This window comes from Phaenicophaeus curvirostris, chromosome 20, assembly GCF_032191515.1.
Source record: "Phaenicophaeus curvirostris isolate KB17595 chromosome 20, BPBGC_Pcur_1.0, whole genome shotgun sequence".
Classification (NCBI taxonomy): domain Eukaryota; kingdom Metazoa; phylum Chordata; class Aves; order Cuculiformes; family Cuculidae; genus Phaenicophaeus; species Phaenicophaeus curvirostris.
In genome coordinates, this window is record NC_091411.1 from 8,751,392 (window position 1) to 8,770,076 (window position 18,685).

An 18,685-nucleotide genomic window follows, 5' to 3' on the forward strand; every position below is an offset into this window, starting at 1 on the left:
TGATAGTGCCTTTCAGCCACACAACCATTCCCTTCTCACCAATACACGTTCAACCCTTCTGTTCCCTCACCTCCCAAACGCTCCAGAAAACGATTACACTGAAGAATCAAATTTCTTTGCTGAAAGTGGCCTGACGCCACCTTTTCTTCCATAGAATCAAACAGTTCTTCTCAGAAAGAGAACAGCCTAGGAGCAGAGCCCACTTGTGGAGGGAAATAAGCATTTTTCTGTGTGAAGCGCCTGTGGCAAAGCAAGAACCACCTTTCAGGTTCAGTTTTGGCAGCTGTGACACAGACGGGCAGTTACAGGGTCACAACCACAGTTCACTCCTACCTGGGATCAGCTCAGCTCCAGCCACACCTCTGGGAAGCGGCACCGAATCACAGGTACCTGCCAAGCCTGTCTTCGCTCTAAACCAAATCTTAAGGACCTTTACAAACGCCTTACTGGCTCTTCCTTCGTTACAGTCCCACAGCTTCTCCAGCACCTTCTTAATGGATGGTAAAACAGCTACACATAAGGTTTTTGTGCTGGCATCAGCACCCAAGGCTTATGAGGCAAGGTGAGAAGCCGAAGGAGGCAGCCAGGGAAATCTTTCAAGAGCTACAGGGGGTCCCTGCAGAGAAGCTGCTGGAGGATTTGCTCTCCTACCCAGGAAGCATCTTTCCACCACAGTTCACTGAAGGTTCTGTTTGGAGCAGGTGGACATACTCATCTTGTTGCTAAACTACATAATTAACAGCACAATATATAGGGTACAGCACAACCTCCAAGCAGCCCTCTCTGCAAAGCATCTTCAGGAAGCAAAACGATAAAAGATGTCCATTCAGAACTGGGCAAGCTGTGCAATAAGTAACGTCTGGTCCCTGCTGCATTCTTACCACCTCCTCTTTACCTTGTTTTTTTTCATTGCTCAACATTTGTTTTGCCAGAATAAGATGCTAATAAAATCAAACGCAGTTACCAAATTGGTTTTCAAGTGTTGCATTCCAATTATAAAAGCCTAATTCCTCCTTCCACCCACTGAACCTTTTTGGTATTAACAGGCTTTACTATGCAAAGTGATGCAGGGGCTGTTTCGTTTACAGTAATTAAATGAATGTCAATTGTTTTAGTTGTTTCTGAGGGAGAGTTCTACACGAGTATTAGCATGTTCTGCTAACCCTTACGTTCTGCACTTCAGGCCTGCTGCAAACCCTTGGGGGTTGACCATTGACCTGAGACTCCGTACCCAGACATGCCAAGCGCATCTCAATGAGACGAGCTCTTTTTCTCAGTTTCTATGGAACCAGCAGAGCAGAACTAATATAGCGTCCGCATATAGATGAAAGAATGAAGAGGAAAAAGGGCTTTACAGCTAAATTAATTAAGCAGATGTACCTGTCTAATTAAAGATGCACTGTTCCTTTTGTACCCTAGCTGCAGTACAAACAGTATTTAAATACACTCTCTACCCATTTCATCTATCAAAATATTTAGTAGGAACACTCAGATGAAGGTGATATTAGCAAGATGAGCTTCCCATGTATTATTAATAGAAGGGCTCCCAATTATGCATGAATGCTACAGCACAGCTTCATAGCAATAGCATAAAAAACAGCCGCCCAAGTAGGTTACCAAACAGGACATTTGTAACAGAGAGGAGAGCTACAAATGCCCTTGCCCAGCTTTACATGAGGGTTTGCGGCTGGGCCCTGTCCTGTGGGAGCAGCTACTGCCTCAGCCTGGTGCTGTGAGCTAGAATTTCACAGTGCAAGAGGCACAGAAGACTCTGCTTGTGCTGTTGGTGCCAGAGGATTTGGCTTTCTTAGATTTCAAAGACATTTATTCTGAGATTTTTAAAGATATCCATAAATCTGGGAAGTCCATTTTCACTGAACCCCCTAGAGATATTGAAAGTTTGAACCTTAAGCAGTCCCAAAATAGTACAATAACCTCAAAGCCATCTGGATAACCAGGGTCTCCCCACCTGAATTTACTTTGGAGGTGTGAGAGGAGAACTTGGCACATACATCCCTACCACACTCCTTTTGGACCCAGACACACACCACCAAAGACAGCAACAAAGCCAAACTTATTTACAGGAACAGAGAAGTCATCTGAAACTAAAAGGCTTCTGGAAGCCAGTCTTCTTTGAAAGGAGAGGGCAGATGCCTCCTGCATCCTCCCAGATATAGAGGCTTCCAGGAAAACGCTGAAGCTCCTCCTCGTCTCCTGGTCAAGGGGAATTCACACTCATACACAAGGGAGAATCAGAGGGAGACATAATAGAGGCATCAAACTCAGTGCTCCTCTGAATCACAGCAGCAAATCACGCCCCTTCCTTAGAAGCAGTAAGGATGTGCATTTCCATGGGCAGAGTCTGAGCTAGCTAACAGAGCACTGTGCTTTCCATAAGCATTTTCTAGTTAAAAAAAGACCTACCTGGATATTTACTGCAGCCAGAGCAAAAATATCTGGTCACCAACCTGCCCAGCCACAGCTCAGCCAGAGCAGCCACAAGTAGAGAGCCTGCCTCCCTCCCTCAGCAGCACAGAATTAAATAACCTACCTGCACCTGCAGCTTGTTATATCCAGTTTCCAGCTGTTCAGAGTCTTTCTGCCCGGTCGTGGGTTCAGGCTACACAACAGGATGACAGGGACAGCCCATGTGTCTGCAGTGTCTCCTCAGGACTTTTGAAGCAACCTGAGTTGCAAGGGAGTCAAAATCTTTGTGCCCTGGCCTCAAAACACTGCAGTTGCCTTTGGGGAAAGCGCACTGCAGAGCTGCAAGCTTTGTTTTTCTCTTTGCTTTTTCATTTGCTTGTAGCAGAGTGTGACAGTGAGATAGGCAGGGTTTTGGTGGAGAACACCCGGTAAATTAAGACACAAACACATTTAATAGCTTTAATAGTCCAAATTGGCTTTGTGGGTATTACACAGTTAAGAGAAAACTACTGAATCACAGAATCAGAAAAAGGTATTTGAATGAAACACAAGAACTTCCCTAACCACAGTGTTTCATACCTTGAATCACAAAACAAAAGCCAAAAATAATTCCCCTAAGCACAATTTCTTACTCTTTGTACCTCACTCAGCCTGGGTGAGCTTCATGTTAGCACGGCTCGGCTGAATTCCTCTCCACCTGTGATAACCTGCTACTTCACTGGCCAGACAGCTAACATTACATGGAAAAGGTTAAAATCAACTGTTGCAGAAATCATTCTTCCTCTAATTACAAGCTCTTAAATTTTTTGCATGGAAGGGGCTTGATGATACAGCTTTCTATAAACTCAAAGACAGCATGAGGGTCTTGGTCAGCATTGACATGAAAGGCACCTTCATAGAAATCCTCCAGTTCCTTGACATTCTTGTAATACCTTTCCACACGCTTCTGAATGTTTTCTTCTGTGTCTCTTGGGTTCTGCCTGAGACGGGCCTGGATCTGCGGTGTGGGCGCTGGTCTGAACATAGTGTGGTACCTGGAGACAAGACACAAACGCGACTCTTCAGCTCAAGTTGAGGACACCACAGCCAGTTCCTGAGATACTCCATGTTTCTTCCTACCCTAGTTCCTTGGAATTACTGCTTTCTGCTCTAGGTTGGGGTTTCAAAACAATGACTGGAAACATCAGGGCAAGTAATCTGTGATTCCTGCTCTCAAGAATGGTGGATACTCAAAAGCCAAGGGTTTCTCTTGAGGTGGCACACAGAGAGCGCTGCTGACGTTCACACGCTTCACACAAGGTGTGGACAAATCCCTACTACATACCCAATGCTCCACGTTCAGAAGCATTTCCAGATTTGTTGCAGATCCAGTCCCAATGTAACAATTTTACTTGTAATCTTTGATTCCTATTTTTAAAAAACCATCTAAAAAAAGCCTAATCTTAAACCTTAGCATCTGTTGAAAACCTTTGCTGTGGTTTACTGTTACACTGGTGGCTCAACTGCCACCCTTTCAGGGCTTTCTTGGTCTTGAATCCACAAGCCTGAACCCTGTGCTCAGGAATTGCTGAAGGAATTGCTGTAACTTAAAATGTGTTTAAGGCTTCCAGACACGAGGGAATTTCCTGCCACGATTCCAAAGTGCAGCAAGAGGGCTGGGACCACCACTATTAAGGTAGGTTTTGGTTATTTCTGATTTCCAAAATGCTGGAATCTGGCTTCCCTGCATTCGCAGATTCACTCAACCAGCCAGGAGGCTTCAGCAAGACAGAAGGTTTTCACCCCTGGGGTTCTGGAGCAGTGCTGCAGCCCAGCTCGGTCTGCCCAGACAGCCAACACCAAAAAGAACTCCGATAACTTTTCTGCATTGCCAAAGCTCCCAGCAATTGCTAAAGGCTCTTTTGCAAACATGGATCTAAATTTCCTGCCATGGCAATTTAGAGTAAATGTCTCCCGTGCCCTAACACGAAACCAGTTCGTCCCTGTGCCTATAGGGCCAAATTTTCTGAAACTGCTGAGATAGATGTGAAACCGAGGAGAGAAGCAGAGTCTCTGTGTCTCTGCACAAAGCTGCATGGCCATTCCATTCCACGTTAGAATTATTCTGAGCACAGCTGAAGGCCACCCTCTTCACTGCAATGAAGCCAGCGGTGCCGGCTTAATGAGGATTAGATACAGCATCTAAAACAATTCAATTCACAATGAATTTGGAAGGAATAAACCCCAGAGTTTGGAGGCAGGAAGCGTGTGAACTGGAGCAGATACTGAACAGGCTAATCCTAATGATAAGAAATGCAAAGATGTGTGAATGATTTGCTTCATGCTGTTCATTTCTTCTGAACAACTGCATCACTTATTACTAAAGCAAAGAGAACCGTTACAGCAAATCACTGATGCTGTCACAAGTTAATGTTGCAGCTCGAGTGAGATGTCTGTATAATCATGTATCACTTTGGGACAAATCCAGTACTTATGGCCTTAATCTTTGAGGATTTGGTATTTGTCTTTGATTCAATGGGATGCATTTATTTAACCATTAGAAAAGTAAAATAGTGGTTTGAAATTTAAGTGTGGAGAATCATAAAAATAGCGCGTGGGTCAAGTTGCAAATGCAAATCACTTCCAGAAGGTATTTAGGAAGACATTTAATTGTTACTTTTTGCCCCAAAAACAAAGGTGGAGAAGACTAAACATGAAGGTCACTGGTGAAACAAAGCAATGTGACTGCCAGTGAGATGAACCCAGTCTTACAGTGACTCCAATGAGTTTGCTCTACTGAGCAGGAAATATATTAATATCTCACAGCAGACAGAACCATCACAGGAGCTGGGGGAAGTAAAATGCAGCAAGTTCTACATTTTCCGCAGCTGAGAAGCCTTCAAAATCCCATGGGAATATCTGAAAACCACCTGAATTTAGGCTAGGTTTCAGACATATTCAGACATATTCAGACATATTATTTTACCAGCCAAGTTAGTTACCATTAAAATGTTAATCCTGAGCTCCTTGCTGCTGTAGATATCAGATTCCAAGATTTTATGATCACGTCCTGTCCCAAGAACAGGAGCTTGCTGATAGGTGGGTTGGTACTCAAGTAGCTATGGAAGCTTTAAGTTTTGTTTTAAGGAGTCTCTAAACAAGAGCACAATATTCCTGAGTTTGCTTAGAATTCTGTGAAGTCTAACTAGTGCTATAACTCACCAACAGTCTTGAAAAACATTAAATATCAGACGTGAGTGCTAACCTTTCCCCAGTGACAGGATCAATCCTCCGTTGAGACAGTCGTTCCATGATGGATTCATAGGGGAGATTAAAGAAAAATACCCTGTGGAGAACGTAACGATTAAGTCTATTAACATCCTGAGAACATCACTTGTGACCTTCAGAGCGTGAGTTAATCCTTACCCAAACAAACAGCACACACAAGCTTCGAAGTGACAGAACCACTCAGACCTGCAGCATCAGAAAATGTTACCATATGTACGGGACTTCTCTGGTTCTTCTCCTCGCATCCTGTTTAATCTCTAAGCTCATCAAGGCAAGAGCTCTTTGACACACAGTATGTGTGGTGCTGCGTGCACTAACAGGGCTTAACGGACAATACAGTGTGGACATTAGTGACTGAAACGCAACTGGAGCTCATCTCAGTCTGTCATAGCTCACTCACAATCCAGCAGCTACCTCTGAACTTCCTCCAGATCCAGCTTCTCAACCCAACTAGCAAATACAATCACAACGACATTCTGAAAAAGGCGAATAGAAGTTGCAGCTGTTCCTGTCTAGGACACAAAAAGAGCTTCTCTGCCAATATCGTGCATTCCTCCCCAATAACAGCACTGAACAACTCAGTGCCCATGAAAGGGATTTTCCTCTTGCTATTTTAGTCCTCTTCCACTTCTGCCCTTGCCACCCCATACAGCCCCACAGTGCGAGCTCTCTTGTATCTCACTCCTGTCCTGCATCCTTTAAAGCAGAATGAGTAATAAGACTTAATACGCGCCACATTACGATGCTGACAATTCCCCCATCCCTTCCCTTGGCATTGATCTACTGAGAACAGTGCCAGGGCATGGAAGGCAGCTCAGTACACTGTAACCCACTTGACAACCAGCCTTGCTGCTGGGACTGTGAAAGAGGAAATATTAATGCTTGATTTCAAGATCAAAATCTGCAATTCCCATTGAGTCTGAACAAGACGTAGTTGCTTAGCATCTTAAAGAGTCAGACCCTCAGTGTCAGCAGCGTGAGAGCCGTGCCATGAACAGCTTTTCACCAGAGGATGGGGTGGGACTTGCCAACTCATTTCATACGAGTCGCGCAAAAGCCCTGATTTGAATCAAGGATGCAGAACCAGAAAACAATAGACATCGCTATTGACCCCAATCACATCACACTTTTGCATATAAACTGTGGTGCCCATCCCACATTGGCTCCTCCTTGGCATTTCAATACATTATAATGGTTCTGTTAATTTTATATTCCAGATTGAAAGCTTTTCAGTAGAAAATTCTTGGCAAACTGCTGAGAATGAGCAGACGTGAGTCCCTGGTTCCCCAGCTAATGGAAGAGGCCACTGCAATAGGATGCTAAAGCAGATCTGGACAACGATCATGTTCAATGATTAATTCAGAACAAAATTAAAAACAAGGCTTCTTTTGAAAACTTATGAAAATAAACTACCAGTGAGCACAGCCTGAAGGCTGTAAATAAATCTTTCTTTATACTACACCTTCTCCTGCTGCTGCCTTCAAGGCCAGGCTTCCTATTTTTGTTTTTGTCTGCCTCTCACAGAAGATACTGTGTGCTTTAGACATTCACCAAAGGAACATTTTACACTGACTGGGTGGGATCAGACCAGATGAAAGGCTGAGCTTTACCTTGGCATGCACATAGCAGATTACGAGAATCCTTTGTAGGATTTAAAGTTATGAAAATCATCTCTCTCTTCAAATGTTTACAGATAATGACTTCTATTCACACTGTGGTAACAAAATAACAGCCAGGAATAAAACATTCAAGATCTCGGAGATTCCAAAGACAGGAAAAGAACAACAGTTTCAACACTCTTTTATCCCTTACAATCTTAACATTTTGTTTTTCTTTGTTTCTGTTGCCCAACAATGGCACAAAAACGTGATTGTCAGAACAGGTAACATCTGATGATGTGTCTCAAGATGAATATTCTAGTAGAGAGGAACAACATTTATACAGTCATGATAATTGATACGGCTTCCTGTTATATTCTGAAATAAACAAAACCACTAAAGGATTATAACCTGGCATATCAAGAAAGCTTGTCGTAATTCATAGTTGCTAACTCAAAAAGTATGGTAGTTGAAACAGAAAAGCCTAAAAAACTCCACTTAAAAAGCTGCCAACAAAATGAACTCTGAAAGCCTTGTCTGAGACTCCCTTCTTTTTCATCCAAGATGCTTCTTATTATCCAGCCTGGTGTCACCATTAAAGAGTGTAGGGGGAAGATGTGGGAGAACACAGACATCCCTGCTAATATGGATTTCCCCCCACACACATACACATTGTTTAATGGCTCACAGAGAATACTCTACACAACAGCCCAAACTCCTAATCCAATGGTCCTTCCAGTGGAAGGTGGGATGCGTTACCCTGCTGTACGGCGTCTCTCCTACAGATAAGAGAAAACCATCCCCCCACCCCAGGGCTGTCAGTTTAAAATCATTCAGAAGCAGGAAAAAAAGATGAAGGGGAAAAACAGTGACACAACTACCGTCTAGACTTAAAATACTTCCAATTAGAAAGCTTTATTATCATTTTGAAGGAGTCACATACCACACACAGTCTATTACGCAGCCCCAGGAGGCTTACTCATATGAGTAAAGCCTATTTGCATGCATACTTTCTCTGTGGAGTGTTAGCCTTAGAATCATAGAATCACCAGGTTGGAAAAGATCCACCAGATCATTGAGTCCAACCATTCCTATCAAACACTAAACCATGTCCCTCAGCACCTCGTCCACCCGTCCCTTAAACCCCTCCAGGGAAGGTGACTCAACCCCCTCCCTGGGCAGCCTCTGCCAGTGCCCAATGACCCTTTCTGTGAAAAATTTTTTCCTAATGTCCAGCCTGAACCTCCCCTGGTGGAGCTTGAGGCCATTCCCTCTCGTCCTGTCCCCTGTCACTTGGGAGAAGAGCCCAGCTCCCTCCTCTCCACAACCTCCTTTCAGGTAGCTGTAGAGAGCAATGAGGTCTCCCCTCAGCCTCCTCTTCTCCGGACTAAACAACAGCCTTGGGTGTATGGCATTTTTTCTTCAGCTCCTCAAGGTATTTCTGAGCAACATTTCACCTCTGTCCCTCTCTCAGGCTATTACAGCTCTGATCACATAACAAACTTGACCCTCCAGCTGTCCAGGTAAAATATTTGTTGGATTTGTCTTGGAAATCCTCATCAGACAGAGGGCTGCACCCACGGCCTTGATTCAGCATTTACAGCAGTAACTGGAACACCGCCCTACAAGTACTGGATTCATCTCCAAGCAGAGCTTGGCCCCTTTCACATACCGAGTGTAATTTTTTTCACATAAACGTGTTCTCTGTAAAGCTTTGCTTTAGGAATCAGCCAGGCTTTGTATGTTGTAATGTGTCACAACTTCTATCAAGGGGAAATATGAAACAGATGTCATCAGAACTGGTAGACAGGGAGGCGAGGAAACACAGCCTCATATCAAAGTCTACTACATTATACTGCTAGATTAGCATCTAGCACAGCTTCTCTTTCAGAGCTGGCAAGCTGTTAGTTCAGCTCTGCGAAAGGTGAGTAACGTCAATCAGCAGCAACGCAAGTTGTGCACCAGGGAGGGGCTGGGCAGAGATGCACCCAGGATCCTCACTCCTGAATCACAGGCTCAGCATCTACCTGTCGGCAACCAAAAATCATTGGCATCCAGCTACAAATTGGTGCTCTGCGGCTGTAACGCACTAGAGCCTCTCAGCCCAGGTCTCTGAGGACAAACGCTCCCCTAACTACCACTGAGCAGCAACATTGCTGCTAGATGCAGGACTGAAGCCAAGTGATTCGCAAGCAAAGCTCTGTCCTTCCTCCTTTGTTCTCCCTCCCAAGAGAGGGACACGACACGAGGTCCAGTCATGTCAGCCAGCTTCCACAGATAATAAAACCATGAATGTGAATGTTAAAAAAGATCTTGGGTTAGATTCCTGCCTCTTCCTCTCTGCATTTGACATCACTGATCTAGTCTATTACAGCTTTCAGACACGTTAAAGAAAATAAATCCCAACAAATCAATAATGTCGATGACATCTTCACCGTGTAGCTAGTCAAATGAGAAATAGTCGCCTTTGGATGACGATGAAATATATAAGGCCTCTAACAGCTGGAATATAATGGCTGTTTTCCTAGCAGCCATCTGGCATTCCAAAAGGGTATTCCAATCGCTTCTGGCTTGTGACTATTCAGACAGCATCGTCTAAGATCTTAAGACGTCACCAAGGCATCCCTATGCTTCCTTTCACAGAGAGAGCAGAAGGTAAAAGCATGGGTGGTAGAAATTTTATTTCACGTTCGATCATGAGACAGCACTTTTAGAAAAAAATGTGTCATGACCATACAATAAATGAAGAACCTACACCACTGCATCCACCTAATCCTGAACTGCATTTGTTCCAGATGGCAACCAACCTAGTTAATCCAAGTTATTAACAACTGACAGCACTCAGAGTTTTCCTCAGGAGGATTTTTTTGGTGGCAGTTTTCCTGTTTGGTGGATTTAATGTCACCGACTCAAAGCACCTATAATGGAAAAATTATGAGTATTGCTGTAAAAAAAGCAAATGCTGTGTGCCTGAATTTTGCTGTCACTGAGTGAGGGATTAAAGCTCCTTCTGCGAGCTGACAGTCACCTTCCAGGATGGCTCCACTGCCCTGCCAGCTGCCTTCACATCTCAAGAGAACTAAAGCTCTGCCTGTAAGCCGTGACCTTCCTTTGCTTTAATTTAACCATAGCTGCTTTATGAGGCTGACCTAGACAGATCCAGATGTTGACTGTTGTAGACCTGAGCTATTTACTTAGGTCAGATTCTCATCCTTGGCATTTGCCATTACCTGGAGTTGCTCTGGATTGACACTGAGGGGTAGGGGGGCAAAGCCAAGCTCTTTTTATAAGATGATTGTCTGTGAAATTTGACCTATACCATTAAACCTAATTGAATTCATACCTGGTTTTCATTTAAGGATGAAAAGACAACGCAATGTGACACCTGAGACAGAATCCTGACTCCCTAACTGGCTTTTAAAAACAGAGACTACTGACTTGCTCGTGGCTGTACCAGGGCCAGATCAAGACTGGCAATAAAGTTAAGATGCTTGAATTCAAAATAAAATACTCCACCAAACAACACTGGGCCACTTTTAATGTAGCGTTTAAACTTTTGAGTTGAAACTGCAACTTCAGAAATAGTAAGCTATTATTCTTTCCCTTGTTTTCTTGACTCCTATATATCTTCTCCATCGTAGGCAGGTACCAGCTGCCATATTCCCATTCTTTACGCTCTGCACTCTGCAAAAAAAAAAAAAAAGAGGCCCCTGCTGGCCAATTCTTGTTTAAAATTGTGCATAATTGATAGTGGCAAATCTACCCCAGCTGTGTCTAAAGCCTCTCCAGGGGCAAGAAAAACACTCTGTGTATCTGTCATTAACTACAAAATTAGCAAGTGCTCCTGGCAGTTTACAACGTACCACATCAGCCTGCTTTAAAAAAAAAAAATGTGAAGATCAGATGCCTGTGTGATCGCAAAGTTACAGAAAAGTTTGCTGGCAGAACTTTGATAAAACCCCAACTAAGTCAGAGCAAAAAAGAACGGGAGAGAGAGAGCAAGAGAGAGAGCGAAGCAAAGAGAGAGGAAGGAGAGGAAGGGACATAAAGTTACCCCTTTTTTCACAGCAGATAAACAGAAAACATCAAATTCGGAGATAGAAAATTGAGCCTTTCATGAGGTGTGGGACTTCTTACTCAATATGGAGATACCAACCCAGTGTCTACTGATGCTATGACACAATTCCCAATGGAAAAGAACCCTCCTGGAGGACTTAGTTCTGGCAATGCAATGGCTACATAAATACTCTCATAAAAATTACACTGGTTACACAGATCCCACCTACATTTTCCTCAGTCTTGTCCAGGTTTCTCTCAATGCAGCCATAAACCAGGTATTTTGCCCATGGGTAACCAGACTACAAAGGATCTTCTGAGGATGCACCACTGACTGGATGTGATCTTGGCTCACTTACAACCCTAAATACTACTTCTGCATGTCTTTGTGATGGCTGAAATGACCCTTATCACTTATTTATAGAAGGAGCTGCTGGGAAGTTTTATTCACTGCTATCTTTCAAATTCTGGTATCTTCTGATGAGAGATGTTTGATTCTATTTTGGGAAGTAATTTCACCCTCCAGGTTTGACCATAAGGGAAAACACACTGCATAAACACGAGAACACAGGATAGTCGGCACAAGAACTTTGCTCATTGAGCTCCTACAGTGATTCATGTGATGACAAGCTATTTCCAGACGCTGGATCTTTCTGTTCAAACAGATGTATTTCCATCAAACAACTACAAAAGGCAGCTAAGTGGGGCACTACTATTCCCAGGACATGGCTTCTGGCCAGGGGAGAGAGATGACAACGTCCTTCGTAGCTGCAGATGTTCCCTCCCTTCACCAACAGGGCAAAGTAACAACTCTGTTAGACGTTTTCCACTCACCAATTGGATGTGCTCAGCCTCCAACCACCCAGGCAGCCGAGGTGGCATCTCTTCGGCAGGATCTCAGTGGGTATCATACCAGCTTACGCAGGGGGAACAGGCGCAGCCCTGCTGGGGATCACCGTACGCCTCTTTTACAGAACAACGGGCTGGATGGGGAGCTGGGATAAAGCAAAGTAGCTCCACTAGCATCGTGCAGATTTACACCAGTGAAGAACCCCAGGCCTTTTGGCAGCGAGAGCGATTCTGTGCGGTGTGAAGAGCTACCGGCTGCGTAAACATTACATAAGCACAACGAAATGCACAGAGCAAATGTTTTCATACTAGGGGCTTCGATGCATTGTTAGAGCTTCTTTTGAGAAGGCAATATTAACTCTTTCCCTATGTAATAAGTGGCTTGGATGCATTAGTACCTCCGTTCAAAACTGCTTTACATTTCCCCCCTCATTTTTATTCTTTGCCTCCTTCATACTCTCAGCTGTTATTCCAGCATCTTTGCATTCCCCCTGGAGTTCATTCCAGTGGTGCTTTATGAATCACAGAATAAGATGGCAGCCCGCACTGCTTTAGAGAAATGTGGCTGGCACGATTTCCACTATCCGCAAGGTTAATCAAACTCAGTCTCAGATAATCGAAAGCCTCTGCAGCCCCAGAGGCCCGAGGTCAGAAACCTGAACCCGCTTCCTCAAACGCAGTCGTGTTTCCTTAGATGCTTGCAACCTTCCCCTGCAATAATTAGATTCTGCAAAGCAAATTCTGAGCGGAGCAAGAACTCCAGGGTTAAGGACTAGCAAACTCATAGCAGAACTGATGCCTTTGCTACCTGTCTGCAGCTTTTCTCCGGTCCCTCCTGCTCCTAAATAAGGAAACCTATATTTTTCTTCCTTATTAAATAAGCGGAATCAAATTTTTGGTAAATTATGTTTAATCTTAACTGTTCCTATAAAATCCTGCATTAAATTCCCTCCACCCCATCATTTAAACACTAACTTTTGTCGTTAATAGGATATTTGGTATATAAAATAAAGAACCAACACCAAAAAAGTGTATGATTTAGCGGCAAGGAGGTGGAAATAAAAGAACGGGTTATAATGTGTCATTTTATATATGTGTCAAAGGAAACCAATTTCATAATAGGGAATAAAAATTCCCTCTTTAAATACTGTCAAATAAATCCTCAAACGTAATAGGGTTCACTTCTGGGGAAAAGAAAACTAAATCTGATTAAATATTAATGTGGCACAGTATTAATTAAGAGAGAAAAAAGTCCATCAAGAGAACCCCAATATGTTTACTGTGTCCCCAGGAAGCTGGAAAATTTCACAATCAAGTGTGTAAATGTTCTAAAAAAGGGTCCTGAATATTTTATGAATATTTGTCATAAAACAGAAATAATAACCACTGTGCAGAGCTATTAGAATTAATATTTATGCTGCCTGCCATGAAATATTCATGGGGACAGAGAAAGGGGGGCCCGTAAGACAAGAATTAATTTACATTGGGCTTGGTTTACCCGCTGGCTTGATGTTTAAAGACGGGTTGACAAGCCTCCATATGAATCCGTCAGTCACTTGCAGCAGTAGGTGGGGTGAAGGCAGGGGGAGGCGGGGGGAGATGGGTCCAAGCTGCTGACAGCTCACAGATTGAGTTTCTGACAGCCCTTAAAAAACCTAAACGGCCCCCCACCTTTTTTTCCTTCTTCCATTGCCCAAGGCGCTCTGTACTGCCACCGTTCATCCGATCTCCCCTTCCATCTGCTGAAATTAAGGAATTAATGAGCGCTATACACTTTACAGCGGGCCCCAGGAATGTTTACTGGTGATTAAATTATAATGCAGCCAAGCTGTATAATTCATGAACCAATTAAAGGAAGTGTTAGTTGATTTGATGGGATGAGGACGTACAAAAAGCATTTAACTAATAGGGAACCGTGGGCTGCCGGTTGCTTTGGCTTTCTCGGATTACGCGGCTAATTGCTCTGCTTTATAGGGCTGTCACAGATAGCCATACATATTTCATTGTTCTCAAATACTTCAATTGTTTGCTTTCGTGTTGCTGCTGTAATATGTAGAAGCCCAGCCAAACTTCAGTGTAGTTAAACCACTACTCTGCAAAAGCAGGTTGCTTCGGGAGGAGGGAGGAATGAGAGGGCTAGAAGGAGAAGGCTGGCTGACAAAGGAGTAACTTAAAGCCTCAGAGTTAAATGTCACTCAGCAATTACATGATTAAAAGGTGCAACATATGATAGTCTTTTGTTTTACAACTTTTTGGACACTAATATTCTAAGCTGACTTCACTCCAGAGAAAATATTGGTATACTAAACTGCATTTTTATTTTTAATAGTGAGCAGCAAAATAGGCAGGGGGAGAGGGGAGCGCATTAAAAAAAAAATCCAGCAGGGAGGAGCTAGATTGGTGTGGTTATCAGGAATAATACATCGTGTTTTAGCTTACGTGGTTCGATATTCTAAAGTACATGAGAGATGAAGGAGGTTGATTTCCCACCTGGGAGAATGCTCAATGTCTAACTCAGGGAGCTGCTGAGTCGTGCTAGCTAGTAATACCAACAACTTTGGTTTATTACACAAGGAATGGAAGAATTTACCAGTTCTGCTGTTTCACAAAGCGCTTCCCGACAGCTGACAGGCCACAGGATTTGATGAAATGTATTCTCTTGATTTGAAGAGGCCCATCAGTCAAGTTACTCCTCTACTCAGTCAAAAACAGGCACGTTCTTCCAGCAATGCAATTCCCAACCCATATATAGCAGTACATGTATTGCTGAAGAAATTAGGTACAATTAGATAAATATCACAAACACGCACTAATTTGTGGTATTGAACAAAGAAAAAGATGGGGAAATATTTTATCTCTGTAGCTCAGTTAATGGTGACTGTGAACTCCCTGATGAGGTTTATCATCACCCACCTGAGGAACACTGGTAAATCTTGACCTCCTGTCTAATTTAGAGCTTTAAGTTTCAAGGAGTTGTACACCAACTCAAAGACTTTGAATATATCCTATTATGTAAAGCTTATAATCTGGTTCATCCCTTTCCTCACACCCTGTTCCCTCCAGGATTTGCCTTTGGAAAGCTGGCCCTGTGGAGCGTCCCCACCAACACCCTGGGTTGTGCTTCTCCTCCTCAGGTGCTTCAATCCTGCAGTGCAGGGCATGAAATCACCTCTCCAAGCCTGCCCACTCAGAGAAACAAAATTCTATGCAAAACCACAGCAATTTTGTTAGGTAGGGACAGCCGACAGCTGGTGCTCAGGATAACTCCTCAAAACGTGCCAGCCTTACTCTGACATTTCAGTTATGGACCATCTCCCAGCCAAGCCACAACACTAAACTGAGGAAATCCATCCCTGCCCTTCTGTTTGAATCATTCTGTTTCGTATAAAGAATTACAACACACTAGAAAAGCAAAATACCTTTGCACGACCTCAGGATTTTAAAGAAAAAAAAGATTTCTCATTTAGCTCAACTCTGATTTTAAAAAGGTAGAGTGCCAAAAAAAGGAATTACTTTAAATAATTTCCTTTGTTCAGAACTACTAGATATCATTAGTTTGTCCCTAGCTTCTGGGTTAAGTAATGCAAAACTTTGGCTTAAGGTATCAGTTTAGCAGGTAGTCTCCAAAATAAGGGATAATGACACCAGTTACACAGCAGGAAAACTTGCCATTAACCCACTGCATGGCTGAGTAAAATGGAAATTGGATTGCCTGTTCTAGAAAATGGAAAGGTTAAATTGTCTGGGAGATAAAGTTGATACTAAACTCGCCTAAGCGGGCAGTGCTCAGGTTCTGAAATGTGAGTAGCCGGATAATCATCTGGACAGCTATGCACACCGCTGAAAGCCAACAAGTGATCTTGGCAGGCTTTGAATTATGCCATTGTTGGACTAAACACATCTGCAATTTGGTAAAATCCATTAAACACATCTATGACAATCCACACCTGTGCTAACAACAAAGTGTGTGCGTGTGTATCTCTGTGCAGGCAAACTAAATAACCTCATGCACCTGGACCAGAAACATTGAGCTGCATCGATGTGAGCTCTACATGGAGAAAAAGCAGAGGTGATACCCAGGCCCAGGAATCGCTTTTGGCCAATGATTGTTAACAGGAAACATCAGAACCTGGCAATGTCAAGAAATCAGAGGCACTGCAGCAAATATTTTCTTTGTTGCTTTTGAAGTGCCTTGGATACAATCAATCACATCGAAAAAAAACTCCTATATTTTGATTCAACGGGGAAAGGGCTATTTGCATTTCAATAAGTTCGACTTATCCTGCCAATAAAAACATGGAATCATGAGGAAGAGATCAGGCCACTGGAGTGAAAAACAAGAGATGACATCCTGCAGACCTTTTAGATGAAACAGCTCCTTGCTTGTAACATTTCTGTTGATGTCCCAATATTTCTGAATGATTGGGTTTTCAAATGAGATCAGTCAGCATGCAAATGAGGAAACAGGATCAAGACATCTCCCACATCTGATTGGATAGAGGAATTATCAAAAGACCCTTTTTTCATATCAAATTTCCATCACAAAAGGTCAAACTTTCAACTCCCATTACTTTTGCTAACTGCATTTCACTGTGCCTGCCAGCTCACCGCTGCTGCTGTTTGCAGAAGAAAAAAGAGAAGTAACAAATGATTACATCTCCTCCCACATCTGTCACACAGGATGGACAAACATTTTCTAATCTTGTTCTATTTTTCTCCACTGTCCTCAAAATCCTCGCAGACAAAACATCACTTCTAACCTGATTAGCTATTCCCCAGTTGTTTTTATTTTTCTTCTCTTCTTCTTTTCTAGCCTACAGACTGACAAGAGCCCCAGCTGTGTTGCCAGAACGTTTTGTTCTACAATTTGGTCATTTAAAATACTCGTTGATGTGTGCTTTTCTAAAATACAGTTCCTTGTGCCGTCCGGCTGGACTGACACCTAAATACTCAAGTCATGGATGGTCCAGAAAAACAAAAGACAAAGAGAGAGCATCATTTCCCCTGAAATCCTCCCATAGGAGGATTCCCAGTTCATGCAAACTCAGAGGACTCACACCCTTGTGTCCACACTGGCCCCACTCCTGGAAACATTCAGGGTCAGGTTGGATGGGGATCTGAGCATCCTGATGGAGTTAAAGAGGTTTCTGCTCCTGTCGGGGGGTTGGACTATATGACCTGTAATGGTCCTTTCTGCCCCAAAGCATTCTATGAGGAGCATCTTGGTACCCCTAGGTCCCATCCACTGCTTTTCTAGGCTTAAAGGTGAATTTTGGAGCAGCAAGGATAGCAACTGGGGCAACCACAAGATGAAGACACTGGTAAAAAGTGCAGGACCCAATGCATTTGTTGCTACTGGTCCCATAAAAATTTCCTCTCAACTTTATTATCATTGCAACATATATAACCCATCATATTATTACCTAGAGATTTCTACTCTTCTGATTTTCTCTGTTCTTCTTATTACTCAACAACTAAATGTTTCACAGAGCCATTTCCTACAGAAGTATTTATGTTCCCAAACATTTATTGGCTCCTGTATCATGATCAAGCTTTTATGAGCACTCTATACAGAACTCTGAATTAAATACATAATTCTTGATCTATTAAATCTTGGCTCGATGCTGTGTTTGTCTATTTTATGCAGCAAGGCTCTGTAACAAACTACAGAACACCTTACAGAAAAAACTAATTTAAACAGTAAAGATATTTCTACCCAAGACTGACTGTGGAGGTTAGTGATTACAGAAAGCTAATGAGGACCAGGAGGGAGCAGGGTTTAACTTCCAGCAAAAGCATTTTTTCATTGTGTTAGGTTTCCTCAACAACCTGTTTAGGTAATTTCCACACAACAGCAGATATTAGGCTCTGTAGCATCAGGTGCTGGAAGGAAAGGGAAGATGCTCCTTGTAAATGTTACACACAGCAGATCGTTAGCGGCTCCAGGAGCTGTTCTCCCAGATTGCTTCCCTTATCTTTGATTTTTCATCTTTCTACTCTTCTCCTTTAAATCAAAAGTGCCTACGGTGATTTGTGAATTGGCTGCATGTAGCTAGAAAGCTAAAATCTTGGCCTCGCTGCCACATCAGATCAAGGCAATACTCTTAGTATTCAATACAAATTCAATCTCAATACAAATGCCAATCGCAGAACACAGGGAGACTTTGTGCATGTAAGCTCTCCAAACACAAAATAATGGTGATTGTATCTTGTCTCTACTCTTCACAAATTTATCACTATTGAAACACGAATGATCAGGCCACCTAAGGTTAAAAAGTATAGTGTTCTCTTTTTTCCTGGGACAGGCCTGGTCAGAGGTTGTTCCAGGATGAACCGAGGCACTCGGTCACTAGGTGAGGTCTGGAGTTCAGGTGATTTAACAATGGGCTCTTCAGTGTAGCTAAGAAAAATCTAAGAATATTTGACATTCAGATGTGTTCAGAACTGAGGTGTGGGGTTCTAACAACCAGTAACTGCACAGCAAGTTA

At 43.0% G+C, this 18,685-nt stretch overlaps 1 protein-coding gene across 4 annotated transcripts in view; it reads right to left on the reverse strand.

Moving 5' to 3' along the window:
* Positions 1 to 2,886: 2,886 nt before the first annotated feature.
* The window catches only part of AK8 (adenylate kinase 8), a 79,394-nt gene continuing 63,595 nt past the window's right edge, over positions 2,887 to 18,685 (reverse strand). For 3 of the 4 annotated variants that reach the window (XM_069873261.1, XM_069873260.1, XM_069873264.1), the window contains 2 exons: positions 5,672 to 5,752; positions 2,887 to 3,461 (listed from right to left, as the gene is read on the reverse strand). In XM_069873261.1, coding sequence (XP_069729362.1) covers positions 3,215 to 3,461; positions 5,672 to 5,752 — 328 coding nt within the window. In that variant the 3' untranslated portion in view covers positions 2,887 to 3,214. The remainder of the gene's footprint in view (positions 3,462 to 5,671; positions 5,753 to 18,685) is intronic. The other variant, XM_069873263.1, reaches the window with a different exon arrangement.